General features: G+C 44.5%; 5 protein-coding genes across 11 annotated transcripts; 3 read left to right on the top strand and 2 right to left on the bottom strand.

Moving 5' to 3' along the window:
* The first annotated feature begins 1,259 nt into the window (after nt 1-1,259).
* Nucleotides 1,260-5,534, top strand: LOC113218185 (Golgi resident protein GCP60). Of its 2 annotated transcripts, none has more exons than XM_052272484.1 (9): nt 1,260-1,487; nt 1,888-2,029; nt 2,108-2,242; nt 2,333-2,437; nt 2,545-2,632; nt 2,733-2,988; nt 3,102-3,223; nt 3,401-3,581; nt 3,671-5,534. In XM_052272484.1, the coding sequence occupies exons 1-9, from the start codon at nt 1,307-1,309 to the stop codon at nt 3,904-3,906; spliced, it is 1,446 nt and encodes a 481-aa protein (XP_052128444.1). In that variant the 5' UTR covers nt 1,260-1,306; the 3' UTR covers nt 3,907-5,534. The 2 variants fall into 2 exon arrangements, with proteins under 2 accessions (XP_052128444.1, XP_026294214.1); XM_026438429.2 differs by having other exon boundaries at nt 1,261-1,487; nt 2,108-2,248.
* Nucleotides 5,535-6,181: 647 nt separating this feature from the next.
* On the top strand, nt 6,182-8,117 carry LOC113218206 (gastrula zinc finger protein XlCGF64.1-like). 2 transcript variants are annotated; one of them, XM_026438456.2, is made up of 3 exons: nt 6,182-6,264; nt 6,552-6,605; nt 6,692-8,117. In XM_026438456.2, the coding sequence occupies exon 3, from the start codon at nt 6,694-6,696 to the stop codon at nt 7,744-7,746; it is 1,053 nt and encodes a 350-aa protein (XP_026294241.1). In that variant the 5' UTR covers nt 6,182-6,264; nt 6,552-6,605; nt 6,692-6,693; the 3' UTR covers nt 7,747-8,117. The 2 variants fall into 2 exon arrangements, with proteins under 2 accessions (XP_026294241.1, XP_026294242.1); XM_026438457.2 differs by lacking the exon at nt 6,182-6,264 and having other exon boundaries at nt 6,271-6,605.
* Nucleotides 8,118-8,167: 50 nt separating this feature from the next.
* Nucleotides 8,168-14,027, bottom strand: LOC113218205 (uncharacterized). The gene is made up of 9 exons (XM_026438455.2): nt 13,887-14,027; nt 13,367-13,539; nt 11,329-11,465; nt 10,771-11,035; nt 9,894-10,114; nt 9,486-9,714; nt 9,142-9,404; nt 8,911-9,054; nt 8,168-8,572 (listed from the first exon to the last, which is right to left on the bottom strand). Exons 2-9 carry the CDS (start codon nt 13,383-13,385, stop codon nt 8,486-8,488), a joined length of 1,365 nt encoding a protein of 454 aa, XP_026294240.1. The 5' UTR covers nt 13,386-13,539; nt 13,887-14,027; the 3' UTR covers nt 8,168-8,485.
* LOC113218202 (serine/arginine repetitive matrix protein 2) lies at nt 13,659-24,209 on the top strand. 5 transcript variants are annotated; one of them, XM_026438450.2, is made up of 12 exons: nt 13,659-13,868; nt 14,721-14,981; nt 15,073-15,169; nt 15,248-15,316; nt 15,402-15,604; nt 15,683-17,942; nt 18,022-18,365; nt 18,507-18,571; nt 18,684-18,745; nt 19,139-19,228; nt 19,538-19,680; nt 23,470-24,209. In XM_026438450.2, the coding sequence occupies exons 1-12, from the start codon at nt 13,674-13,676 to the stop codon at nt 23,473-23,475; spliced, it is 3,795 nt and encodes a 1,264-aa protein (XP_026294235.2). In that variant the 5' UTR covers nt 13,659-13,673; the 3' UTR covers nt 23,476-24,209. The 5 variants fall into 5 exon arrangements, with proteins under 5 accessions (XP_026294235.2, XP_052128390.1, XP_052128401.1 ...); XM_052272430.1 differs by having other exon boundaries at nt 19,538-24,209; XM_052272448.1 differs by lacking the exon at nt 13,659-13,868 and adding an exon at nt 14,050-14,166 and having other exon boundaries at nt 19,538-24,209.
* On the bottom strand, nt 24,058-26,482 carry LOC127750553 (transient receptor potential cation channel subfamily V member 5-like). Its single transcript, XM_052272499.1, has 6 exons — nt 26,237-26,482; nt 25,932-26,159; nt 25,401-25,552; nt 24,871-25,162; nt 24,527-24,769; nt 24,058-24,438 (listed from the first exon to the last, which is right to left on the bottom strand). Exons 1-6 carry the CDS (start codon nt 26,429-26,431, stop codon nt 24,301-24,303), a joined length of 1,248 nt encoding a protein of 415 aa, XP_052128459.1. The 5' UTR covers nt 26,432-26,482; the 3' UTR covers nt 24,058-24,300.
* Between the last annotated feature and the right edge of the window lie 146 nt (nt 26,483-26,628).

Raw genomic sequence — 26,628 nt, forward strand, 5'->3', positions numbered from 1 at the left:
GGCGTTGCGGAGGTGTTTTAGGCTGGGATACGAAGGGGCACACACCTGCACCACTTTATCAGGTGCACGAGAAAGAGGCGGCATCATCGGAACTGCAACAATGGAACAGCAGCAAACTATTTACTGCTGCGAGCGGGGCGGGGCGGGGCAGGGCAAGGGGAGCCACGCCACAGGACAGGGCCGCGAGCGCAGAGCGGCGCCGCCCCGCGAGTAACAAGGTTGCTTCCAAGTTGAAAATTTAAATATAATGCAGGTTTCACACGGCGGTGCGCTGCGACGATGACAACAAGAAAAGGTGCGTCCCACTGCACAGCGCCACACTACTGGCCTCCCCTTCGACCCTTTCCGCCGCCCGTCCGGGAACCCTCCCCGCCGCGTGAACCGTGAAGTGCCACAGAAACGGAGAATCGGGGTCCTTGACGCTTTGCGTCACTTTCGGGCTCAGATTGAGACACTAAAGATACCTTCCAAAGAAGCATTTACCGAGCGTCAATACTTTTAAGGGGCCGTTCACAAATTACGTCACGCAAATTTCGGGCGGTTTTGACTCCCCCCTCCCCCACGTCACGCGGCTAACCTAACCTTCTAATGCTTTCAGGATAGGACCGTCACGCGGGCAGAGACCCCCTCCCCCCGTCAGATGCGTGACGTAATTTGTGAACGGCCCCTACTTGACCTTCAAATCATTTCTACAACCCCCGACTTCCCCGCAAGGGAAAACCACCCCGACCGCACTCGAGGACTTTAAAGCCACCGCTCTTCCCCCGGGTGCGCCGGGTGCGCCGAGTGCACCTTGTGCGACCAGCGCCGTCCCCGCCCGTATCCGGCACGCACCTGGGCTGGGTCCCAAGGTACCAAAGGGGGAAGGTCAGAGCAGCAGTCAGGGCGCACAAGGTGACGTGTGAGAACGGAAGAGTTGAGCGCTGAGCGGGGTCAAATGAAAGCGTCCTTGGCGGCATACTGACGTCCCTGTTTTAGCTACAGTACACAGCTGTAACTAAACTACAACCGATACGGCCACATTTTTTTTTACATCCAAAAAAAAAAGAGGAAAAAGTTGATTGGTTTGGTGCTTTTTTTCGTCTAATTTTCTTTCATGAAGTCAATATTTGATCCCGCAAGGTACATCATCGGCATCGGAAGTATGTAGACCAAAGCGTTTTGAAGTACGGACACCGGATACGGACATTGTGTCTAACTAACATTTTGCTTCATTCCTGCCTGGGGTCGGATCTATCCGCCCGACCAGCAAACGCGACACCATTCTTATTCGCAGTCGAAAGCACAGACGACGTATTCAACTACAATGGCCACCACAGACCAGTCCAGCGAATCACAGCTCGAAGATTTTAGTGGATTATCCATCAATGAAGGCACACCCGGCTCAGAGTTCGAAGGAAAAGATATGAATGAGATTAATGATGTTCATGAGAAGTGGGGTTTGCGGCTGAGTGATGTGTATCGACTGGCAGTGCAGTTTTACAGAGGTGGGTGGAACCGCTGTCTACTGCTTGTGCCTAACCTGTTTGTGAAACGTCATACCGCATAGGAAGTGTCATGTTGTCTTTTCTTGTTACCTTTAAACTGATGTTGCTCCTAAAAAACTAGAAATGAAACCCCTTGCTATCATACATTGTTCTTTGACGTCTCCCGTCACGATTCGTTCTAACAATTTACAAGAAAAATAAAGGCCTATTGTGGCTGGGGTTTGGTTTACTTGTCATTTGACAAAGATGGTACTAGTTAGATTTCGTTATCACTTTCAACTACGAACCTTTTCCTGTATGGTTTCCATACGCAGTTCTTATTGGTCAATCTTTTCAATGTTTATTTGTTGTAACTTTTGTAACTATTTCTGTTTTTTTCTTCTTTTTTTTTTTGTTTCAGAGAAAGAAGGCAAAGCTGTTCACTTTTCATACCAAGATAAATTAAAGCTTGTTGCTTACACTCAACAAGTTGTGCGAGGAAAATTCAATGAAGAGAAACTGCCACCTTTGGGGGTCTTGGATGTCCCTGGCAGGGACAGAAGGTACGTTCCATGACGATGACATGTAAGTGATATCTGTATGTGTCAAATAACTAAATTTTGAACCATATCTGCTTTCAGACTTGCATGGCAAGCGCTTGGTGATATGGGCCAAGAAGAGGCAATGAAGAGCTTTGTTGACCTTTTGGACTCATTGTGCCATCTTTTTAAACCTTTCATAGAGGCTCACAAACGAGATGGTGAAGAACGTGAAAGGCTAGCGTTAGTGCAATTGACATTGTTAATATGTTTTAATTCCTTTTGCCTTTTCTATTGCCTAATGAAATTTTTTAATTTTATGTTTAGCCAAGAACAAGAGGAAAGGGAAAAGAAATTAGAGGAAGAGCAACGACTCCAGGCAGAACAAGAACGTTTGAAGGAAGAGGAGGCTCTTCAACAAGAAGCTCAAAGGTACAATGTCACTTAATTGTTTTTGAGAAATGTTTTTGACAAGTTTGCCACTTTTACGCAGAAGTATTTGAGTATTTAATCCATCTAACTAAATTACTTAATACTAGGAGGAAAATCCAAGAGGCATTAAATCAGCAAACATTTGCTCAGTTTAAATCATATGCTGAACAGCAGTTTCCAGGAAACCCAGAACAGGTCCGTAAAATGATATTGCTCATGGAAAATAATTTAAAATCTAGAATTCTTAAAATTGAATATTATTCTTTTTCATTTACCAATCTACTGGTGTTTGCAGCAAGGAGTTCTTATTCGTCAACTCCAGGAACAACATTATCATCAATACATGCAGCAACTTCTGCACCAGCAGTCAAGTGGAACTGGGGCAAATGACAAGGAAGATGAATGTCCTGTGCCCAATCTTGCCCATGAGAATCTTACCTACTATACTAATGGTAGTAAAGCATTGACAATGGCCACAAGCACTGGAACCATAATTTCGAATGGAAATATTGAGGAAGGAGTTTCGGAGGGTGATGATGAAAATTTACTAGGTTTGTTTATATTTTTTCCATACTTGTAAAGCTGACTGGATTCTAAAATTTCTGACATTACCTTCAAGTCCTGGAAAGGGGACAACCTCATGACACTTTTCTTTATATTACAGACTTCCCTGAAATTTCACCAGCTTCTATGTGGACCCACAAAGAACTTAAAGATTTCAAGGAATCAATAAGAAAAGAAGCAAGTGAAGCAGTTATTAAAGTTGGTCATGGGGAAACAGTCACTGTAAGTACCCTTATTGCATTTTAACTCTGACTCTTAACTTAAACAATAGAAATACCACATCTTTACCAGTAACACAGGAAAATAGTAGACTAATATTTTTTTCTCATATACTGTAAATGCACAAATCTTGTTCAAATCATAAAATTAATCTAACTGTAAATTTTTTCTGGATATCAGCTCAGAGTACCAACCCATGAAAAAGGCAGCAGCCTGTATTGGGAGTTTGCCACCGATAATTATGATATTGGCTTTGGTGTTTATTTTGAATGGACCAAACCAACAACAAGTGCTGTCACACTTCATGTCTCTGAAAGTGAAGATGAAGATGAGGATGATGACGATGATGATGAAGAGATAGGTATGTTGAATGAATACATACCCAATATTTCGCTATCAATAACTAAATGTTGGATCAAGGTAAAATAAATTCTAACTGTTCTTTTACAGTATATCCGGAAGGCTCAGATATTGAAGCTGGCGCAGAAAAAGCTCAGAAGTCAAGTGCTCTTAACCGACCTCTTGTGTCAGTTATTGTGCCTGTTTACAGGAGAGATTGTCAAGAAGAGGTGTATGCTGGTCTTCATCAGTATCCTGGAGAAGGTGTTTATTTATTAAAATTTGATAACTCTTACAGCCTTTGGCGATCCAAAACATTATATTATAGGGTATACTACCATCCTTGAACAAGGTTAAGAAAAATCAGTATTTATCTGTATTTGTATTAGCACAGGGAAGTGATGTTTCCCTCAAGTATCTCAAGTTGTTCCTTTCTTTTGTAAAATAGACACTGTGTTCAGTGGGTCAAGTTATAAGATTATATTTTCCTGTTGTGTTAAATGTGCTTGGACTAGAAGAAATATTTGACAAAAGGTACAAGTACAATACATCTATGAGAATGAGATCATATGTCTATTCTATTCCAAATTAATTTTTCAATGAGGGTGCTTTTAACATAAAAAATTTGAACAAAATGGCTTTATTGTCATTATAATTATGGTTCATTCCCAAAGTCTATCGTGGTTATGCTGGAAATTTCAAAGGGCTCTCAAACTGTCTGACATATTTTAGAATGTTATGTCATTGGAATGATGTTTATGGAATGTTAGCTTTCATGGTTGGCATTTGTTTTGGCTGTGCATCAGGATTTTCAGTTAATTTAAATTTATTGATTTTATTGGATGACATCAATATCTGTTGGCAGGAGCTATTTGCACTGTGTTTGTGAAAATTGCATTTACATAAACAACATTTGTTTTCTAAATTGAATAAGGTTTAGATCAGGAAAAAGCTCATGAGTTTATGAGAAATTTGATGTTCAGTACGAAAGTTTCTCTCACCAAAATAGTAGGTAGCCCATGACTTTCATTTTGTCTCTCAAGTAAAATTTGAGTATGAGTATTTGTTCATTGTACACCGAGTGAAAATATCTGTCTATTGACAAGCATTTCTTTGCACGTGTGTGCACAGTCATTTTTGTGTTGAAATCATTTTTATCTGCATATACATGTTTCTTTTTATGATGACCCAAATGCACCAGTGGAAAGAAAAATGACCATTTTATTGTGACTGTTTCAAAAGTAATTTATAATTAAGTCCTGAGTGAAAGTTTTGTGTATCCTACAGCAGTTAGCTGTATTTTCTATCTATCTACCTACCGTACAACGCATATTGAACTACTATTAACATAATGTTATTCTACAGTAGAAGTGTCTTCTTCTGTCATGTGCCTGTGCCAATATGCTATTAAGAAATCAAAAGCAAGGCCTCAGTGTTATTATTATTCTATGAAAATATACAAAACTTTTTAGAATTGGACTTGAACTGATTAAGAATAGGAGGTATACAGATACAACGCACATACTTACTGGTTCAGTAAAGAGCAGTAAACAGGTATCTGATGGCCAAAATACAATGTAAACTTCATTTTTGTGCAGTGATGTGGGTAGCAACAACCAAGTGTTAGTACATTTGAGAAAATCATTGAGCAAAAATCTGCTGTTATTATTTTGTTGTGCGTTTATGATATATTTTATTACTATTAAAGTTGTTTTTCACATACAGTAAAATTTTCTAGAGTCTTTTGTGAGTTAGTTTTTAGGGCTATAAGCTGTCTCCTTTAATTTAATACAGATTGAGTCCATGACCTGACCATGATTGTGTTTTTTGGACTCATACTCAAGGTGCTGATGAACTTTTCAGAAGTGCTCCCTGAAGTAAATTTCTTTACTTAAATTCATGGTCTTAGGCAGTCAGCTGGTTCAGATATATCACATCACGTATGTTGCCAATAAATTACATTCATGGTTGGTCACGTTTGGTTTGGGACATTGACATTAGCCCTTCCAACTCCTCTGGTATCAAATTTCTTTCAGCTTTTGAAAATAGTGTTCATCTATTAGCTACTCCTTGACAATAATTTTAAAGAAGTGGCATGTTTTATGAATTTTGTAAAACATTTCTGAAACGTTCAAAGGACTGGTTTGAATTTGCCTGCTGCAGGCTCCCTTTGTTCTAGTCTCTAATATACTGTACACAATCATTGTGCGGTGCTTGTTTTTGTTTGCGTCTACATTTTTGTCTGTTGTGTTCCATTCTGCAATTGGTATGTTTCACATCTGTGCTTTGTACCTTGCATGAGTTAGCTATGATCAATGTGCAATTGATGTATCTTCATTAACGAAAAATAATAAATAATATATAGTTACCAAAAAGTTAAAATACCTGATATTTTGCTATCCTCATCACAAAATTCAGCAAGTTATACTGCGACCAGCCTTGACGTAATACGTCACGCTTTAAAGCGCATACCGCATTTAATGCACATTTTCGGCGGATGTGTCCCTACTTTGCGCTGCTGAAAAGCGTGACTTCAGTCTGGTCTGAGACACTTTTGCATTCGTGGGCGGGCGGAAAGGGGGCGGATAGATGGAGATTCGCTATTGTCAGCAGCACAGCACTAGCTTAAGCTTATTTACAGATATTTGTCATCTGACTTTTTACTTTTTCATAGCGGTTGGTTGTGGGATGGTCGCCAAAGAAAAGTGAGTAGTAGAAAGTTTAAACCTGTGTTTTTGTGTGTCTCTCTCGTTGTTTAATGGAATAATTCGGTTTCTTCACTGTCTATCGCCTCTGTCGCAATGTCTTCTATTCGATTTATTTAATTTTTCATTGAAAATACACAAATAATTTTCTCAGAACACCTGTCATTCAGTCAGTTTGGCCTGTGGAATCATGGCATTCATCCAATGTCAAAAACTAGATAACTAGATAAAACTAGATAACATCTTGAACATGTTTTTCTATCGGTCCATTTCATTTTATTTTTCAGACCTTATTGAGATTTGGTGGGCAGTTAGATCAAGGTGATAAGAAATTAATCCAGGTAAGAATATTTCACATTCACCAATGTAAACAAAATTAAGTACACGAATCATTCCTAATCCTTATTGCAATATTTGTTGGATCTAGGCATGGAAAAATTTGTTGAGGTTAACATAAAATGCGAAACAGAAGACCCTGATGACCCTGAAATAGGTGATGATTCTGACGAAGATGGTGAAGATGAAATCAGAAGCGATGACCAAGTTATTGACACCATCTGTGAAGCTGTCTCATATGAGAAGACAAATTCTGCATCTGACGAATTTCAATGTGAACATTGCAAAAAGGTGTTCCCTCGCCTTCATGCACTAAAGTGTCATGTACATGAGATTCATGGAGAAAATCCTTTCCAGTGCCTGTTGTGTTCAGAACAATGTCCAACCAGAAAGACTTTGACAGCACACAAAAGAACACATCAGATTGATGGAATGTTTCAGTGTGGAGAATGTGGCTACAGGCAGGAGAAGTATATAAACTTTCTTCGCCATTTAAAATTTCATTCTGGCACAAAGGAGTTCACGTGCGAATACTGTGGAAAATCCTTTGCAACTTCGTCTGTATTAAACCGGCATCGGCGCACGCATACTGGTGAGAAGCCTTATTGTTGCACTGTATGTGATGAGCGTTTCTCTACACTCTATGCACTAAAAGTGCATTTAGGGAAGCACACTGGAAAACCCTATTCATGTGAAGAAGAGGACTGTGGTAAATCTTTCCTATCAAAATCTGCTCTGAACAATCATCTCAGGTCACATCTCACTGAGCGACCTTACAAGTGTGTGGCATGTGGGTTAGGCTTTTACATGAGTTCCCACTACAAGGACCACATAAGAAAACACACTGGAGATCGACCGTTCGTGTGTGCTGTTTGCAAAAAAACGTATGCTCGGAAGAGTGAATTAGTCAATCACAGCAGAACGCACACAGGTGAGAAACCTTTCGAATGTTCACAATGCGGCAAAGCCTTTGCTGTCAAGAGTGTGTTAAAACATCACTTAACAACACATTCAAAAGTGAGTGAGACCTTTGAATGTGGAGAGTGTTTTCGGCAGTTCAAGAATAAAGGAGGACTACGGAGGCATGAGCGATGTGCCCATGGACCCGGTAATAGCCAAACAAGTGATGAACAAGAAAGCAAATAATTAAGGATATGTACAGTACCTAGAGGTCTTTACTTTTCAGATGTTTTCTATTTTAGGTTTTGTTTTTCTTGTGTAGTTTTTACACACTCATTAATAAAAACTACAGAATGTAAAACAAACTTAAAAAATGCTGCCTGATTTAAAACAGGTTTTGTAAGTTTTATTTTTGAGTTCTTTATCAGGTTGTTAAACTTCATTGTAATGCACAAATTTATATTTTGTTTTTGTTTTTTTATTATTATTTGCATGTACTCTTCAATATCTGTATTGAGTTTGCGTTAAAAAGCACTTGTTTTATTTCTACTTGTATTGATTTATACACATGTTTGAAATTTGATGTGCAATCAAATAAAATTGTGATACTGTTGCAAGTTCGAAATACTATTGAATTTCCCAGGTCGTTACGAAATTTATCCAATAATTCTTGGTCACTTGTTTATTTGCAAAATTTGTACAAAGTATACTCTACATAAAAATTCTCAACAGCTCATAACATAAAATACTTATCAAAGAAAAACAAACGGCAATGGATACAAATATTTCAATCATGCACCAATAAAAAAAAAACTAGATTTTGCCTTTATGATCTTTACATTGAACTCCAAGTCGGTATAAACCAAACCCTGCCGTCTCTGCTTGAGGGGTATGCCTTCCAATACTGTTTGATAATGAATTGCACGGATGTTATTATGGCGGTGCGGGGTAAAGCAGCAGCTCGCACTGCGGGGCCTGGCTGGTCCTACTGGGCGCACAAGACCTCGTACTCCTTGAACGCCATCTCCTTTCCGCCGTAAGGAACGTAGCACACGCCGTGGGTCTCCTGCACCTGCAATGCGACGTACTTTTTCAGTGGGGGCACTACCGCCAAGGAGCTTTGTGCCCAAACGTGAATTTAGGGGCTATAAGAATTACGGGGATCCAAATATTACGAGGGTGCAAAAGGATCAGGACATTTATTTGAATCCATGCGGATCCCATATGGTATTTGTACCCTGGAGTACAAACATCATGAGGCTCCCATTGAATCCAATGGCCGTCCTGGATCTTGGTTGCAACTGCAACTTGATGGGACCTCGTAACATTTTAACCCCCCCCCCCCCTTAAAGTCACGTAGTTTTTTGGGCACAGCCAATAAAGCTCGAGAACGGAGGGCAGGGGGCGTACCTTGCCGACACACATGACTCCGTTGTGCGTCGCCCTGCCGATGAAGAGCGGCTCGACGCCCTCGGTCTCTCCCGCCGGGAGGGCGCCGGTGGGAACGCGGCCCTCGGTGGCGGGCATCCAGACCGGGTCGCAGTTGCACAGCACCTGGAGGCGCACATTGAGACTTAGATCTGCGGCCTGAAGGTCGCCCATGAACGGACTGCAGGACGTCGTCCTGTCACCGGCTCCTACCTGGTACTCGGTCTTGGCCTGCTCCGCGCCGCCCCACGGGATGTAGCACACCTGGTGCGAGGGCACCACCTTGCCCGGGATGATGTCGCCGGCGTGCCTGGCGCGGCCGACGTACAGCTGCTCGCCGTCGAAGCCCGCCTGGACGGCGTTGGGCGGCACCACGCCGTGCGTGCAGTCGACCCACGTGGCGCAGCCGCCCTTGTTGCCGCCGTCCACGGCCCAGCCGGGCAGCGCGCCCGCGGCCAGCTGTGCGGGGGGCGCGGCTGCGGGCAGGGCAGGGGGTGGGGTCAGTCAGGACAGCTCGCGCAACAACAGCCACAGGTTGAGGTCGGGGCGCTACTCACAGGGCTCGGCAGAGTACTCGGGCCGCTCGGCCGCGCACACCCGCCACTTGCCGCTCGAGCCCCACGCCGTCCGCGCGCCGAAGTGCGAGATGCCGAACGGGTTGGGGTCCTCCCACTCCATGAGGGTCCTGCCCGTCGCGTCGGCTACCCAGACGCGCCCGTTCTTCCACGCGACGCAGAAGCGGCGGTACTCGCCCTGGCTGAGGATGGCCGGCGTGTTAACGCGGACCTGGGAGAGAAAAAAAAAACGTGTGAGGAGAGGTAGACGACGGCAACGTGGTAGCCCACAGCAAATTACGCTGAAGGCAGAGCACGCTGAATCCTGGACTCAATTTTATGGCCTTTCTCTACCCCTACCCCCTAAACAAGGAGTAGTTTGTGTACGACGGGAACGTGCACTCAACTCACCTTATCGGGCTTCTCCCGGCGGTAGCGGATGACGGAGGCCATGTTCTCCCAGCCGCCCAGCAGCACCTCGTACATGGGGTCCGAGTCGCAGGGCCCGCAGGTGAGCGCGAGGTGCGCGTTGTGCGGGCAGCACACCTCCACGTTAAGGCAGCCCTGCTGCACGTGGTGCCAGTTGTACTCCAGCTTGTCCTCCGTGTCCACGCGCTTGCTGCGGTCGCCGTCTGCAACAAGGAGAGGACACGGTCCCCGTGAGGGTCGGCACCCTGGCACGGCCGCCCTGAGGGTGGGCACCCCGGCACGGCCGTCCTGAGGGTGGGCACCCCGGCACGACCGCCCTGAGGGTGGGCATCTCCTCGGCACGGGCCCCGTGAGGGTGGGCACCCCAGCACGGCCGCCCTGAGGGTGGGCACCTCCTCGGCATGGGCCCCGTGAGGGTCGGCACCCTGGCACGGCCGCCCTGAGGGTGGGCACCCCGGCACGGCCGTCCTGAGGGTGGGCACCCCGGCACGGCCGCCCTGAGGGTGGGCATCTCCTCGGCACGGGCCCCGTGAGGATGGCACCACGGCACGGCCGCCGTGAGGGTGGGTACCTCGGCACGGGCCCCGTGAGGGTCGGCATCCCGGCACGGCCGCCGTGCGCGACGGGACTGCCTACTCTCCGACTCGCAGGCGCCTCCCTGGCCCTGGCCGCCCGCCACCGGGTCAGTCAACTTGAGGAGGAAAGCGGAGGAAAGGGATACACGACGGAAGGGACTGCGGGGCGCTGGCAGGCGGCCCGCGGAACCTACAAAAATCATCATCGCTTTCGTTGCGACGACGTCACCTCGGCGGTGTCGCGTCACCACCTGAACCGGGTATGGATCCACCCAGCAGCTCACCTTCGATGTACCAGGTGCCGGTGGCGCCCCAGCCCGTGCAGATGCCGTAGTGCCCGATGCCGAAGGGCTCGGGGTCCTTCCAGTACAGGAAGGGCTCGGCGACGCCCTCCTTGCCCACCGACAGCTCGCCGTGGTTCCAGCGCATCCAGAAGCCGCGCGGCTCCGCGGCGCTCAGAATGCCAGGCGTGTCAACGATGGCCGCATCGGGCTTCTGCTTGTTTTTGCGGATGGCGGACTTGGCGTTTCCCCAGCCACCGATGAAGATCTGAAACAAGGGCACAGCTGAGCGAGGCGGTCAACCGATGTGAACGCCGCCGGCGCAGCAGGCGCTGAGGCAAGCGAGGAGATCCGGTCCGGCAGTAGGGATTTAAACTTTTTCGCCAAAGCATTTCAGGGAAACTTGTCAAGATTTTGTTAATATCTTATTTCTGAAAATTTTCATTCTTTTCCAATAATTGTTCTAGAAATATTTCGACTTTTTACATTTTTTCTGGACAAGTTTCTAATTTTTCGGAAAATTTTCGGACTTTAAAATTCTTTTCCGGGAGGCGGGCTTACCTCGTACTGGGGCTCGGTGTCGTTGGGCCCGGGGGTTAGGGCGATGTGGGCGTCGTTGGCCGCCTGGACCTTGAAGAGGATGGAGCCCGCGGTGACCGGCAGGAACGTGTACTCCATGCGGTCGGGGGTCTCGAACTCTGCGACAGACGACACAACATAGGTTAGCGGGCGGGTGCGAACGTGGTGCGAATTATATGCACCGCCACGACCGGGCACAGGCACTGTCGCCACATTTTAGCTTGTACGAGGAGTGTTTCGTTGAAAGAGACCCCCCCCCCCCCGCCGCTGCTCTTTTTGGCGCGCAGAATTACTGTAACATCCGTGTCTGGGCCGCGACGGGCGCAGGGATTTACGTGGCCCAGTCAATTGAGTTTATAGTTGAGCAGGACGGGCGAGAAGAAGTGAGAAAGACTGCTTATGCCAGATACTGCAGTGCAGCTCAGTATTTAAGTGGGAACACGGCAGCGTCGAGTCCACAGTGAGATGTGGGAGTGGGCGAATCGGGCACTCGCACGCGCCTCCGTGGACCTGCTCCTTGTGGCGAGGAAATTGTTATTGGAAGACGCGCCGGCAATTTATTTCGACGACTGACACGTTTCGGACGCGCACCGCGGCGGCCAGCGCGCAGCACGGTCGGCACGGTGACCGGCGGCGGGCGCGTTTCACGGCCGCTCCACGGCGCCGTATGACGTCATGCTCGAACTCGAACCACTACCACCACCACCAAGGCCTCAGTCAGCAGTCGGGCTTGGCTGTTTCTCTGTTTACCCGCCGAGCCCAGGAGGGCAGCGCGGGTGCGCGACGAAGACGGACGATCAAGGGACGTGGCCGTTGCCGTTCACGTTCGGGCAGATGCCGGCCGGCGGCGGGTGTGCCGCGGCTGCCGACGCGCTAAAATAAGACTCCGTCCGAAACTGCTGTGTTGTGTGGAGGGCCTGACACTCTGCTGTTCGAAAGGAAGAAAAGAGGGGCGTGGCCCGCCGAGGTGGGGCGTGGCGGGGCGGGGCGGGGCGCGGGTGTCACGCTCGCGCGACCGACGACGTCCTGACCTCATCCCGCGCACCATCTGCTTCCCCCACCTGCCACACCCACCCGGGAGCGAGATCAACTCGTTTGGCTTAAAAATTTTCTTGATAATCACTTTATCCTGAGTAGCTTTGCGAGTTGAAATTTTCTCCCCCCATGAGAGAAGGGTGGAAAATGAGGGGGGGGGGCGAAAGTCGCAACGCTTCTTGTGGTTTGCTTAATGCGACCGAGCTGTCACGACTGGACCGCACTCATACTCATATCGACATCGACGGGCCACAAAAGAGGTCGACTGCCGTTGAAGGGCAGATTTTAATCCGTTAGTCATCGGAACTCGGTCAGTGGGATAAGCTTGGATGTTTATCATATCTCTGAAAAACACTATCAACATTTCCTTGTAAAATGTAAACAGGACCGCGGGGCCTCCGCCTCCCGCGCGCGCGCTGCGGTCACCTTCTTCCGCTTCCGACACGAACAACGCCCACCCGAGCACCAGTAAGCACCAGGTGCCGGCGGCGGCGGGGGTGTGGCCAGGCCTCGCGTCAGGCCCGGCGCCGCCGGGGAAGGCCATCTCGCGGGCTCCAGGCGCTCCAGGATACGTCACCCTGCCGCAACGCCTTACGATATCAAATTTAACTCAAAAACTGGGAACCTCCGCCCATTAAAACCCCTCGAGGCGTGTTTGGGGAGTTATTATTAAGCGTGTGCTGCACTGACATGGTTGTACCGGGTGGCCCGGCTCTTACATGCCAGTATGGTGGGTTGCATAAGCAACGGCCAGCAGGGGCTGTCGGGAGCTAGCAGGATTTCGCGCAGCCTCCCTGTGGAACCGCGGGGGATGCGCGAAATCCTGCGCGTTCCCGACAGCGCCTGCGAGCCAGCGCGTATGCAACCCGCCATACTGGCATGTAAGAGCCGGGACACCCGGTACCTCCGGACTTTCCCGGTGCAACACCTATATGGCCACCCGTCAAGCAGTTCAGTGTCGTTCAGCCCATCGAGTCCAACTCACCGTGCTGGTGCTGCGCCATGTTGAGAGAGCTGAAGTGTCGTGCGACGACGAGTGGATCAGCTAGACTGCGCCGGGTGGGCCGGGCGGGGCGCCGAGAGAGCACGGCACAGCGCCGCGTCCGCGCCGGAGGGCGTTCGAACCGTGCTTCGGACCGCTCAGGAGGCCCCTCACATCTGCGAGCAAACACACATTCCGAGAGACCCTCCTCAACGTTTCTGACGCAGCCTGGGAAAGGGAAGGGGGAAGGCAGATGAGGGGCGGGAGGGGCAGGGGGGTATCGCGGTTCGCGGCGAGCGCAGGGGGGCGGATGGACACAGTAGTGACTCACGGACTCAGCACAGCTCTGCGAGGAGGAAAATACGGAGGGGGATATTGCGCAACATACAAGTTCCGACGCCTTCAAAATAATGCGAGATCTGAAAATACGCATCTTAACATATTAAAGGAGAAAGAGCGAGCAAGGCTTCGCTGTGGTTCGGAGCATCACATTTTGGGGGCAAAGGTAAACGGATCAACAGACCTTTCAAACGAATATGACCGTGACGTCGTCTGCTGATCGGTCGGTAACACAAACTTTCAAGCCTGCAGCTGGACCTAGACTTTAAGTTGTGTGGTCGATGTAAAAAAAAAAAAAGGTCAGTTTTGGTGACGTCAACTTAAGAGTTTAGAATTAATCGGAATCAATGCGTGAACAAAGTACACGAAAAACACGTTATTTGCAGTCAAAACTGTGTTGCCAATAACGAATTTTCTAGATGCTGTTGTTTCTTAGGGAAAGTAAAATGGCGACGCAAACTAAGGTGAGTTAGTTGTGCACATATTTCGGGTCGTTTATTATGGTTACCGAGCTTTTTCGTTTCTTCTGAAGCGAATTTCGTTCCTTATTACGTTTACCTTTCTTCTGAACGTATTCTTCACCTCGAGCTCTCTAGAGTAACATGGTGCCACTGTAGAAAAAGAGCAGTTGATTCCGATTTCAGCCAGGGTATTGGAAAAGGTTTGAAAAATGCTTTGTATTAATAGATTGAGACTCTAAACTGCCAAAGCAATAAGTACCATTCTAAATGATTTTAATTATTTTACGAACTCATCCATTATCAGTTTATTTGATTGGCGTTTGTGTTCTCTGCGTCTCTTTGCATGGAATGCCCTTGTGAAGTTTGGTTATGGACCGTTAGTACGACCTACGGTCATGACCAGCAGTAACTACCTTTCTCCACCTCTTATGTGTATACGAATGCAATTTTCTTTTATCAATGCGAACACAGTCTATAATTTAACTGCTGTACGCACGCCTAGTCCATTTTCTTTTCTAATTGCAATTTTACAAGTTTTGGTTTTTTGTTGTTTCTAGATGACATTTCCAACGGACGATGATGATGACCTGGACGTGGATGCTCTACGGCTTGCAGCCCTTCAATCACTTAAAAAGACAGTGGCTCCACCTGCTCAGAACTCAAGTTCATTATCTACAGTCCACAATGTCGCCTCAGGTCCTCGTGTCATGTCAAAATTAGGACCTAACCAGCACCCAAACAGAGGCCGTGGTAGAGGGGTCCCAAATAGGCGAGGGGGAAGGGGAAGAGGAGGTTTCCAAAATTTTGGAAACAATCAGGTGAGAAATATTTCCTGTCCTTACTTTTACTGTTATGCTTTAACTTTCTCTGTAATTTTAGTACAAGTTTGTTTATGATCTTTTGTTCCAGAACTTTTTTCCAAGACCATCAGGAAATAGCAATCTCATCACTATAGTTCCAACTGTTCCTGATGATCCTGACACAGCCATGGAATCTCAGCAATCAGGTATGTAGTATTTTATGGTTCAAACTTTCGTTTTCTTTTCAACCAAAAGATTCTTATAGAGTTCTTCTGTATTTGCAGGACTTCGTTCAATGCCTTGCTCAACCAATAAGGCTGCTGTTAATTCTTCATCTAATGCAGAAGAAAAAGGTAAATTTTGTTACATCAATCTCTTGTTGTTTACGTAGAGAATTCTTTTGAAAGGCTGTATCTAATTAATTTTCTTTATTTTTAGTTCCCTCCAAATTTAGTAGACTTGACGACAATTCAGATTCTGAAGAATCAGATGACGATCCTCACATCAATGCAGAATCTGATGCTGATTCAAGTGGAGAAGATGAGGATGATAAGGAAAGTGGTGTCAAGGGTGCTGCCAGTGATTCAGAATCTGAAAAGGATCCTGATTTTGTATCGCTACAACATGAAGAGGATGAAGAGGTTTGTATTCTCTGCTTAGAAATTCCTTCAAGCCTTATTTCTCATTTATGAGTACTAATTTGGGTTGTGCTTTTGCAGGATGATAACAGTTTGGAAAAATTGATGCGGGAACTGGAAGATGAAATTAGTGAAACCCCTAAAGACGCTAAAAAGCCTGTAGTATCTGTGAAAGACAAACCAAAAACCGATAAATTATCCAGGGTTAAAAAGACTAAAAAGGTTAAGCCAAAGAAGATCAAGAATCAGGAAGCCATTTTTACAGATGATCATTTGAGCACTGTGTCATCTACGGATGTACCTGATGGTCCTGGTAACTCAAGAACTGACAAACAATTGAGTCTTGATTCCCAGAAAAATATGTCAACGTCTCCAACCAATAGAGAATCCTTAAGGAGGGTTGTATCCCCACGGGTAACTTCACCATCAAACCAAAGACTGCCTCCACTGTCATCAGTCTCTCAACGAGCTGTATCTCCCCTGGCAGCCAGATCTCCAGTTAAGTCAAGATCTCCTCTCAGAGTGAGATCACCCCGGAGATCAAGATCACCGACTCTTGTCAAGTCTAGATCACCACAGAGGCTGAGATCGCCACTTAGATCAAGATCACCAAGGAGATCCAGGTCTCCCCTCTTGTCTAGGTCTCCTAGGAGATCGCCTCCCAGAAGTCATTATCCTGCACGCTCTCCTAACTATGCACCCCGGTCTCGCTCTCGCTCTCCTTACAGATCTCCACGCAGGTCTCCTCATTATCTGGCCAGGCCTCACTCTCCTGGAAGACTGCCTCCAATTCGCAGTCGTTCAAGGTCTCCCAGGTACCGATCGAGGTCTCCTGTACGAGCCAGATCAAGAACTCCTCTTGGTGCCCTGCGTCGTTCTCACACTCCTAGTCGTCGCCAGTCTCCATTTAGACGTTCGCGATCGCCTGGAGGTCGACTGTACTCATCGAGGCGCTCCCGATCTATTTCTCCTCGTGTCCCACTTGGCTCGAGACGATCTCCATCCCCTCGGAGGAGGTCTCCCTTGTACCTGAAGAAACTGTCTCCCAAACGTCGCTCTATTTCGCCTCGAAGAAGGTCACTTTCGCCGAGAAGACGATCAGTCTCTCCTAAGAGACGGCCCCTTTCTCCAGGATGGAGTCGGCAGTCCCCACCAAGAAATAGGAGTCCAGTGGGATCATTCAACCAAAGGCCACTTTCTCCTCGTCGCAGATCACCTTATGGTGATACATACTCATCTAGGAGGTCGCCTAGTCCAGTACTCCGGAAGTACACACCTCCTGTTTCACACAGAGCAGGGTCACCAGTAAGGAATTACCGATCACCCTCACCTATGTCTCGTCCTGGGACAAGAAGAAGGTCTCCTGCTCCAGTTACAGCACCACTCAGACGTTCTTCTCCTCAGCACAGAGCACCATCACCAGTTCACAGGCATTCCTCTCACACACGTGGTGTTGGATCTCCTAGTCGTATAAGAGACAAACCAAGGCAGATATCGCCTCCTCCTGCAGTGTCAAGAAACAATCAGCGTATTCCATCTCCAAAGAGACAACGTTCTCCTGTGTCACATGTGCGTGGTCACCATAGTAAAATGAGTCCTGTTCGGAAAGTGTCTCCCAAGAGATCTCGTTCACCTCCAAAGGAAACTGTTGTTCTTTCTACTGTTAGAGGTGCAAGTCCAATTGACAGTATCAGTCTTAGTCCTTCTCCAGAGCGCCAGCCTGTTACCAAACTTGAAGACAGGAGTAGAGCCAGGAAATCACATCCTTTGTCGGAAGGCCTGGGAGATACCAAGAGGTCACGCTCTGATTTAAGAAATGTTTTGCCACGTAGGAAAGATGTGCCCAAAGATACTGATGCAAGTTCTTCAACTCGTGATGAGGAATCAAAGAAGGAACGCAAAGAACGCAGAAGAGCCAAACGAGAGCGAGAAAAGCAAAAGAGAGAATCTCAAGGTGCCAATCATGTTCTTGAGGCCAGAAGACGAAAATTCGAATCAAGCCAGCCTGTGGAAGTTTCTGGTGGCAAAAAGATTCGTCTTCGGAACATGGTATCTGAGCCAACAGATCTTGAAGAGGAGGAGGAAGTCAAGGATGCAGAACTGAACATTGAGAAAGAAAAGGAAAGAGAGCTAAAAGAAGTTAATGATGTAGATGAGAGTATTCTAGATCGTGAACTCATGGGTGGAGTTGATCTGTTGTGGTCGGATGAGGAAGAAATGGATGAGGAAGAGGAATCAAATGTTAAACCTGCCCCTACCTCTAGCAATGTTCAGTTTAAGCGTACTTTCAATTTATCTTCATCTGGAACTGGCAAAGAAAATATACCTGATGATAGTAATGGTGAGTATTGAATCTTAATCATAAAGTATACCTTTATTAATCATACATTACTACATTACTATTAATTGAACTCTTACAGATTCTAAAAAAGATGAGGATGAGGAACCTACAAGCACCACTGGTTCACCTATTGGCCACCAGATCAGAGAAGATTCAGATCAAGGAGAATGTGATGAAGCTGATAGTGATTTTAGTGGGGACAATGAGCACAGAGAGGAAAGAGATGGTCGGGAATCTTATCCTAAGACAAATAGAGAGCTTAAAGAATACATCTTAAGCCAAGCCAAAGGTTCTGCTGCTCCTGTCCGTCTTCTTAAAATGACTGTTAAAGAAGTACCCAACAAATGCAAATCTAATGAGTCGGATGATCTGAGAGCTGAGCTCAGTCGTAGACGTGCAGAAAGGCAAACCAAGGATACCAAGGTAAATGTTGTTATCTGTCTAGCTTTACAGTGGTCCTGTATGTAACCCTCCTAGAAGTTTATTAATTTTCTTATGTTTTTGAAGCTATGTGCTATGTATTTAGAAAACAATTTTATTAACTGTTTTTATTTTATCTTGAAGGTGTCGAGTTGTTCTGAGGCCTTGCCAGGAAGACTCTTACAGTCTGCTCTTCAAGGAGCTGGAGTGTGAGTAGTGCAATGACAAATTAGAAATGTGGAACATTGCATCCCATGGGACGCTTGGACACTACTGATGGCTGTCTGAGTATTAGTATTAATAGTATCTTTCTCTGTTTAGGAAATCACGCAGGGACAAAGTTCATCGGAGGAGGACACCAACATCATTTGAAGATGAGTATGGTAAGTTAAAGTGATCTTTTCTACTATTTATTCTGGTAGTTTCTCTAATCTCATATGGGTTGCTTTCTTTGGTGTTCCTGTCCTATTTTGTCTGTTTCTGATCTAACCCAACGTATACCGCTTTTCTAAAATACTATAGGGCCCCAACTATTGGATTATTTTTATTTGCGCTCATCATAATTTTTTCTTCAAAACATCTGTATCTTACTATTTTGCTTTCTGTTCCGGAATTATAAGGAATCAATCAATTAAATTATGTTGAAACGCATGTTTTAAATATTCTTGTTTTGTGTTTCAAAAAGACTCTGTTTATTCATTGATATTTGTCATATTGTGGATTCTGCTAAGATGTGGTTTGGATAACTACATGTGCATGGTGCTGCCTTTTTGCAGACAAACAAGAGAGTGAAGGGCGTCGGGTGCTGGTTTTAAGAAGGGCAACAGAGCAGAAGGAGCCTGCTATCAACATCACCATATCCAAAGGTGTGCAGTGTCACCTTCATTGTGTGCTCTATCCTTTCCCCATTTCTTTGATTTCATATGCACTTCATTTTTAAGGAAAAGTTCTACTTCCTTTCTGCTGTAAAATTATCTGTTCAATTTATGAAAAGCTAACTGCAATAGTTAATCTATCTGTCTCTTTTTATCTGTGCTTGTTCCCAATTGATCATTAATCTATGCTTTTTGCTTGGATATTTTTGCAAACAAAATTGTTTTACATTTATTTTTTCTTTGTATTTTGTTTATATTTTAACAATTGTTCTTACCTATATTTTAATTTTTCCGTCCCAGTGGAATCAACTAAAGAAAGCAGCTCAGTGAAGATTGGTGGCAAACTTCCAATTCATTTAAGGCTTGGAACAGGCAAGAAAGGAGATGACAGTCCGAAAAAGGTGAAACTTAAACGCAACATCACTGTTGGGAGGAAAAATCAGGTATTGTGTGTTTCTAACATAATATTATGCTTACTGAGGTTTATGGTGCTGTTGCATGCTTTTGGATTAGAACAGCCCATTTCATGTGGTAAGTCTAGGTTAATCTATGGGCTCACTGACCACCAAGCTTACTTCATACAGAGCTATTCAGTATCTACCAGTTTCTTTTTGTCAGGATAGATTGCTATCCTAAATCAAACAGAACTTCTTTTTTGTCACTGTTGTTTGCTTTGCACTTTACTTTCAGACAATTAGCTAGACAGCTGATTAGCATCTAAATTTTTGATAAAGACTGTTGAGTATTTAGATCTATCACAGAACCAGAAATGTTGTGAACTAAAAGACTGAGTGTTGGTCAGCTTTTGCTTACATAAGCAAGGGATTCACTTCTTTCATTTTGATTTCTGTGTCAGAATTTGTCTAAACCTAGCAATCAGACTTCAGGCTTGTATCTTTGGGGTCCAAAAAGTTCTCTTTCCTAGTACAAAGAAGCTACTGTACTTCTCTGAAGTTGTAGTACCTACATGAAACAAATGAGTAGCCCATAAAGAAAAGAACTTGTTTTCTTTATCTAATTATTTCCTAGTATTGTAGTATTTTGTGTTTATTCCTTGAATTAATTTCACAGTTTAGAGTTGAAGCTCTTAACCAAGTTTAATGGCTGTTATTTATTTCCACATTTTCTTGCCTTATTTTTTTGTCTGGCTGTTTCTGAGCAGTCACATTTTCTGTACTTCCTTTTTTTACTTTCTTAATGTTTTTGCTCTGTGATATACTGGATTCTATTTCAGCAGGATTTTGAAACCAGAGTTGTGATTGCATGTATTCTATTATTGCAGAACTGAATTATGTTTTTGACAACCTTACTAGAAATGTATGCAAGGGTCTAAAACCTATTTCATATATCTTATCTTTGATATCTACACAAAGCAATTTGTTGTGCTTTTCTCAAAACAATGAATGTGTTTGTCTGTGTGTGTGTGCAAACCTCAGGGTTGCTGCAAACAAAAAATATTCAGATAGATGTACCGTACAAAAGCAAGGAAAGGAGGAAATTTGGGATTTGTTTAGGTCTGAATGTCCTTTACAGGTTAGGTCATTTACAGTACTTCCATCTTCAATGCTCATGACAAATACTATAAAGCTATGTTTTCCATCAGGTCTTAGGATAGGATTGTGTTTTTTTTTACAGAAATTTGTAAGTTCATGTTCATGGCATTTGAAGCAATAATTTTGTGGCAACCCTGATGTGTCGAATCAATATTTTCTGCAGGTCATGTTATGAGCACCTAAAATTGGTAATTGATATCTAAATTTTAAATTTTGAAGTGTGAATTTTTAGACAGTTTTACTAAAGTTAGAGACCATGTTATGTAGTGCCAAACATATTTGTTAATTGGTGCCTTACTTTCTCAGAGTGCATTTGTTAAACTTCAACTTCTGATAGATTGATCTTTCTCCTTAATCTTAAAGATAAATATGTGATAAAGATTAGAATTGAAAAAACAAAGAAATTCTTACATATTTGCTTAAAGTTTTAGTTAACTAAAGATCTGTTTCTTTTGGAGCCTTAATTTTCTCTGGCTCTCTATATTCATCTTGTTTTTCTATCTCAAAGTTAGAGGCTGGCTATATATTTCTTACAAAGTATGTGTTGACCAGGATATAACTACACAAGGTTTTTCTTAGGTTGTAATTGAAATGTGGCATTGTTATTTATGTTTTGCATTCATACCATACGATACGAGTATGGTTCATTGAATGCAGCTTGCCTTTTTTTGTAATTGCTAAGCTCAAGTGGTAATTTTATCACTAAGTTTGTGCCTAATGACTAAAAAAAGGTGATATGGAAATTGCAAATGTACAGTTTTGATATAACATTTTTATCAACATGTTGCCCTGTATGTTCTAATGTATTTGTGTGCAACACTCATAGTAGTTTTTTGTCAGGCTATGAAATTTCCTTTATCTCTAAATTGTTACTATGGACTAGCTTGATCTGGTCTCAACATACTCTTGCACAATCTACTTATTCTTTAATTCTTTCTTTCTGAAGGGAAATTGCGCAATAGCACATGAGATAGGTCTCATGGAAATCCTCATTGTTCGTAGTTCTTTTGGTGTGAGGTATTGCAGCAAAACTAACTTGCTGTAAAGTTTGTCTTGCATAGCAACCTCACCAAAAGTCATTATGTATCAATCTATTTATCTTGTCTGCTTTTCAAAAAGAACATATCTTTGTGACTAATTTTCTGGATTGATCAGCAACCGTATTTAAAGCAACCCTCAACTCTTAGTTCAGCTTTGTAGATTGTCTGCCACACTTAGAAATACTACTATTTAAACCTATTAATCCCTGGTGTAGCAGTAAATAAACTAATCTAAAATTTCCAGGTCTTTTGTATGCAGTGTTTGTAGATTTGTAAATATGTATGTCTGTATCAAGTGGAGTTTTGTGCCACCACACTTGCAAATAAGTTTGAGCTCCCTTTTTTTTTCTTTTCTCCCCTCACTGTGATAACTGTATGAGTGAAAATGCATGTGTCGAATGTTTTGTCTCCTTTCATTGAGAGGTCATTTGATTCACTACCATGATATTTGTTTAACTGTATTGTGGGCATTCCTTTGTGGTAGTCCTGGTCAACTCATTTATCAATCAATGTTTTAAAAAAGAACATGGCATTGCCAGCCAATATCTTACATATAATGATACTCTAGTAAAAGTTTTATTGAACCTGCACTCTTTTTAAATTTGAGGTTTTGTGCTGAATTTGTCAGCTTTTGACTGTTTGTGCTAAACGATGGGATTATTTGAACTACCAGTAATTTTCTGGGATCGTCTACTTAGTTTTATTTTGTTTTGTTTCTTTTGTTATTTTTTTCTTCCAATCTTGAGACAAGTAATAGAGCAAAGGGCCAAGAGTTCAAATTAAAAGGGTTACAGTCCCATTTACTTATTTTTTACTTGTTTGCTGTGATATTTTGTGGACTGATTTTAAAAAAAGAACTGATTCTTATTTTTAAACTAATCTAACGGTTGATATTAACTACACTTCATGGAAAATATGGGGGACTTTTGTGCTAAGTTTACTTTGGAACAACAACTATATTCTTCTAGTTGCCATAACTACTCTCTTAGAAGTGCCATTTTTTGGCTCTTCTCTGTCAAGTCAGTATTGTCTTAGAATTAGTACATGTTTAATATTTATCTTTTCAGAACTTGTGATTCCAATCGTACCTGCTGTGATACTGGGTTAAATTTGTATTATTATGGCTGTGTGCACATTTTTAATTGTTTCTTCTTTTGAGAGAGCCTACTTCCCATTCTGTTTTGCATTGTGATTTGGAAACAAGCCAAAATACTATTGTGAGAGATTGCTTGTTTACATTTCCTTTGAAGAAGACTCAAGAATAATACATCTGGAGCATAGCATTTTACTTTGTTTTTACCCAGCGTTATATAAAGTAGGGACATGACTGTATCAAGTACAACTTTCTCCATATTGAATTTATCCTCTTTCATATGATTTTTGTACCAGAATTGTTATGTTATTGCTTCAGGTGTTTATTTCTTGAATCACAAAGTTGGGAGTGGCTTTAATTTAAAAAAAAAAAGGAAGAAAAAGGAAAAAAAGAAAAAAAAAGATGGTGATGAAAAAGGGGGGCAAGGAAAAAAAAGAAAGTGAAAACAAAAGTGATACTATTGTGCACACACTAAAGCCATCTAATTAACATTTGTAATTTTTTGTGAATTAATTAGTTGTTTCTTCTGTGAATGGCATTGTTCAGGTGTAACCTGATGACCGCTCCCACCTGTCTTAATGCAAAGAAGAAACATGCAATGAGTGATATCTTCTGTGTGACTACAAGCAAACTTCTTAAAGACTGGTCTAGCATAGAAGTTTGCTCATTCAAGTCCTTGGAAAGGAGTCATCAACGGAAGCCTAAAAGTGCTGATGGAAAGAAAGACTATGAATTATTTTGCTGTGTTCTTTATTTTTCTATGATTGTGATTTTATTTTGGTGTTCTGACTTTAAAAATTGTTTAAAAGTACTAGAATTGTTATTCCCCTGATATTTTTCAAATGCTCGGTTTTTGATTAGGTTTGAAGTGTTAATGGTTATCAAATAAAAGTATTGTCCCTGAACTGGATTAATATCATATAATGTTTGCTGTGTAATATTTCCTGATTTTACTTAAAAATGGAGCAATCCTAGTCGTTATTAATTTAGAGTACCCTATTTTCCATTCATCCCTCTTAACTAGCATTCACTTTTTTAATGTGAGTGTTTCCTATCCATTTCATTTGTTTAGCTGTGTTACATATTTGTTGTACAGTTAATTTTATTGATCTCGTTACCCATAAAACTTTCATCATTAATTATCAAAGGAAGTCCTGAAAATAATATTGCATGTAACCTGTTACATCGTTTTGAAATTATGTATTATGTTCATGTTAGGATATTACAGGGTGTAAAAAATATGTACATTTGTAGAATGTAAAAATTATACTTTTCTATTGAAATGAGTCTGTTGTAATCACTTACAACCTACAATACCCTTCTATGACCGTGTGAGCGATCCTTCAATTTCATTTAGGAACTGTGTGCCAGCGTAATTTATAGAGAGAGGTCGATTTTCTTTGGACTTGTTGGTATCGTTGACGGCCGTTTCCCTTTTAGCTTCCGCTTTTGAACCTGGCGAATGTGCACTCTCTTCATCTCCAGAATTTCTTTCATTTCCTCCTTATCTTCTTCCTGTAACATTCGAAAAGAGAAGTACAGCTAATTAGAGATGGGACGTATGGGACTGTTCCCTAACAATCCGGACGTGAGCGTCTCTCACCGTTTGGTTGAGGCGCAGGACGAGGGCGCGTCGGCCGTCGGACATGGGCTGCGAGTACCACATGAGCTTGCGCAGCCGCTCGGCCGGGTTGACGCCTCGCTCCACCACGAGCACGATGCGAGCCCACTGGCGCTGCCACTCGTTGCGCGTCTCGGCAATCTTCTGGTACGTGTTGCCCATCATGGCGATGAGCATGTTGACGAGCAGGATGGCCACGATGGCCATGAACACCACAAACAAAATCTGGAAGCCGGAGAGGGTGCATTTTTTTTTCAATAAAAATGTTTTTCATTCAAAGGGGAAATGATTTTTGAACATGCTCGTTTTTGAGTCGTTCAACTGACTTTAGCTTCTATCTCGTGCTCGGTGCGCTCGAAAGCTCCGTAGTAGTCGCCGAAGTTTGTGAGAGACATCAGGAACATGGCCATGACGGACTCTGATGGGGACGGCATGGGGTTGGAGACGGTGTCGTCGACGCCGTCGGGCGTAAGCGGGTTGTCAAAGGTGAGAAAGATGATGTAGTACGCCTGGGAGAAGCCCATGACAAAGACGAGGTAGATAGTCACGAACCGAAGCAGATCTCCCATGACCATGCGGTAGATCATGACGACGAAGGGGCCGACTGTTTTGAATCCCCTGCAATGCAAGGTAAAAAGAAACGGATATGGACTTTTAGCTGAGGGGAATGCGATGACCAGGGTTGATCCAAGGTGTACTTCAGTTAAAAATCCAAAGAAATAAAAAATCAGTGTACATCCTCATAGAAAATATTTAAAAAATCAATTTTTAGAGAGCATAAAAATTTAAGGAAAATCAGGGAAAACGGAAAATCGCGGTATGTTTGAATCTCTAGTGAGCTACCCAAGCGAGTCACCTGCAGAAGAAGAGGAAGTAGGGCGAGGTGGTGAGCATGATGATGACGGCCACGATGTCCTCCTTCTCCTCCTCGCAGGCGATCCGCAGCCAGGGCATGCTCAGCATGCACAGGCACGAGAACAGGAACATGACGCGAGACGGGGCCGTCATCTGGAAAACAAGAAGGCTGGCCGTGTACTGCGGGGAAGCCCGAAGGGCAGAGGGAAGCCCCCAGATGAAGCAGCGACTTTTATCGATTCAGCGTAGAATCGCTGAGCCGAAATTCGGACATCGATGTCATAAATCGATATTAGATATCTGGCTGAGAGACGTTATTATTCACAAGAGGGGCTGATGATGCAGGGGGCCCCACTCTTTTTCGATGCTTTATGCTACTGGACCGCATTCACCCGTGTGGGCGGTTTGCCTATACTCGCCAGGCGCCGCCACGGTGAGCGACGGTAAGCAAGCCCGCCGGCACGCGGTGGTACGTACGGCATAAGAAAATTAAAGTGCGGGGTCTGTGTAACAGGACACCCTGTACACGCACCAGGTTTTCTATGAACATGTGCAGGCCGAGGAAGCGCGCCTCGCGCAGCGCCGCCGTGATGTAGAGCACGGCCCCGAAGGTGAGGAGCACCTCGGCCGCGATGCGCACGGCCGCGGAGCGGGTGTTGATCTGCATGAGGCGGCAGGTGCTCGACGTCTCGTCCCACCACTCGCCGTCGTCATCGTCGTCGTCGTCGTCCTCATCGGCGGCCTCGGCGCGCGCGAGCGGCTGCGCGAAAGGGCGGAATGTGAATTGGATTCGAGATGCTTATAGGCAGGCGTTTGGGAGGACCATGGTCCGCTCACCCCGGGGGGAGGCGCCGCCCTTCCCCGAGTCCTCTGGGTGACGAAGTCGACGCTCATGTCGACGGTGGTGTCGTTGTCCGATCCCCGTGGCCTCGCCTCCCCGCTGGACGTCGTCGACTCCCAGCTGCCGGAGTCGGCCGTGGAGTTGTAGTCTGGCGTCGCGTTCGAGGCTAGCAGGCTCTCCATCCGCCCCATGGCCTCCAGCCGCGCCGCGCCGGCGGAGAGCGGGACCGTCGTGACGGCCGGAGTGCCTAGGGGAGGCCAATGAGCACTAGATGAGCGCCAAGCGGCACTCGGCGGCATTTCAAGCGTACACCAATTTTTCTGGATTTTTTCTAATTTTTTGAATGATTTTTTATTGTTTTTTATTGTCCCCTTAATTTCTTAATATA

The sequence above is a fragment of the Frankliniella occidentalis genome, unplaced genomic scaffold, assembly GCF_000697945.3.
Source record: "Frankliniella occidentalis isolate FOCC.00 unplaced genomic scaffold, Focc_3.1 Scaffold6, whole genome shotgun sequence".
Taxonomy (NCBI): domain Eukaryota; kingdom Metazoa; phylum Arthropoda; class Insecta; order Thysanoptera; family Thripidae; genus Frankliniella; species Frankliniella occidentalis.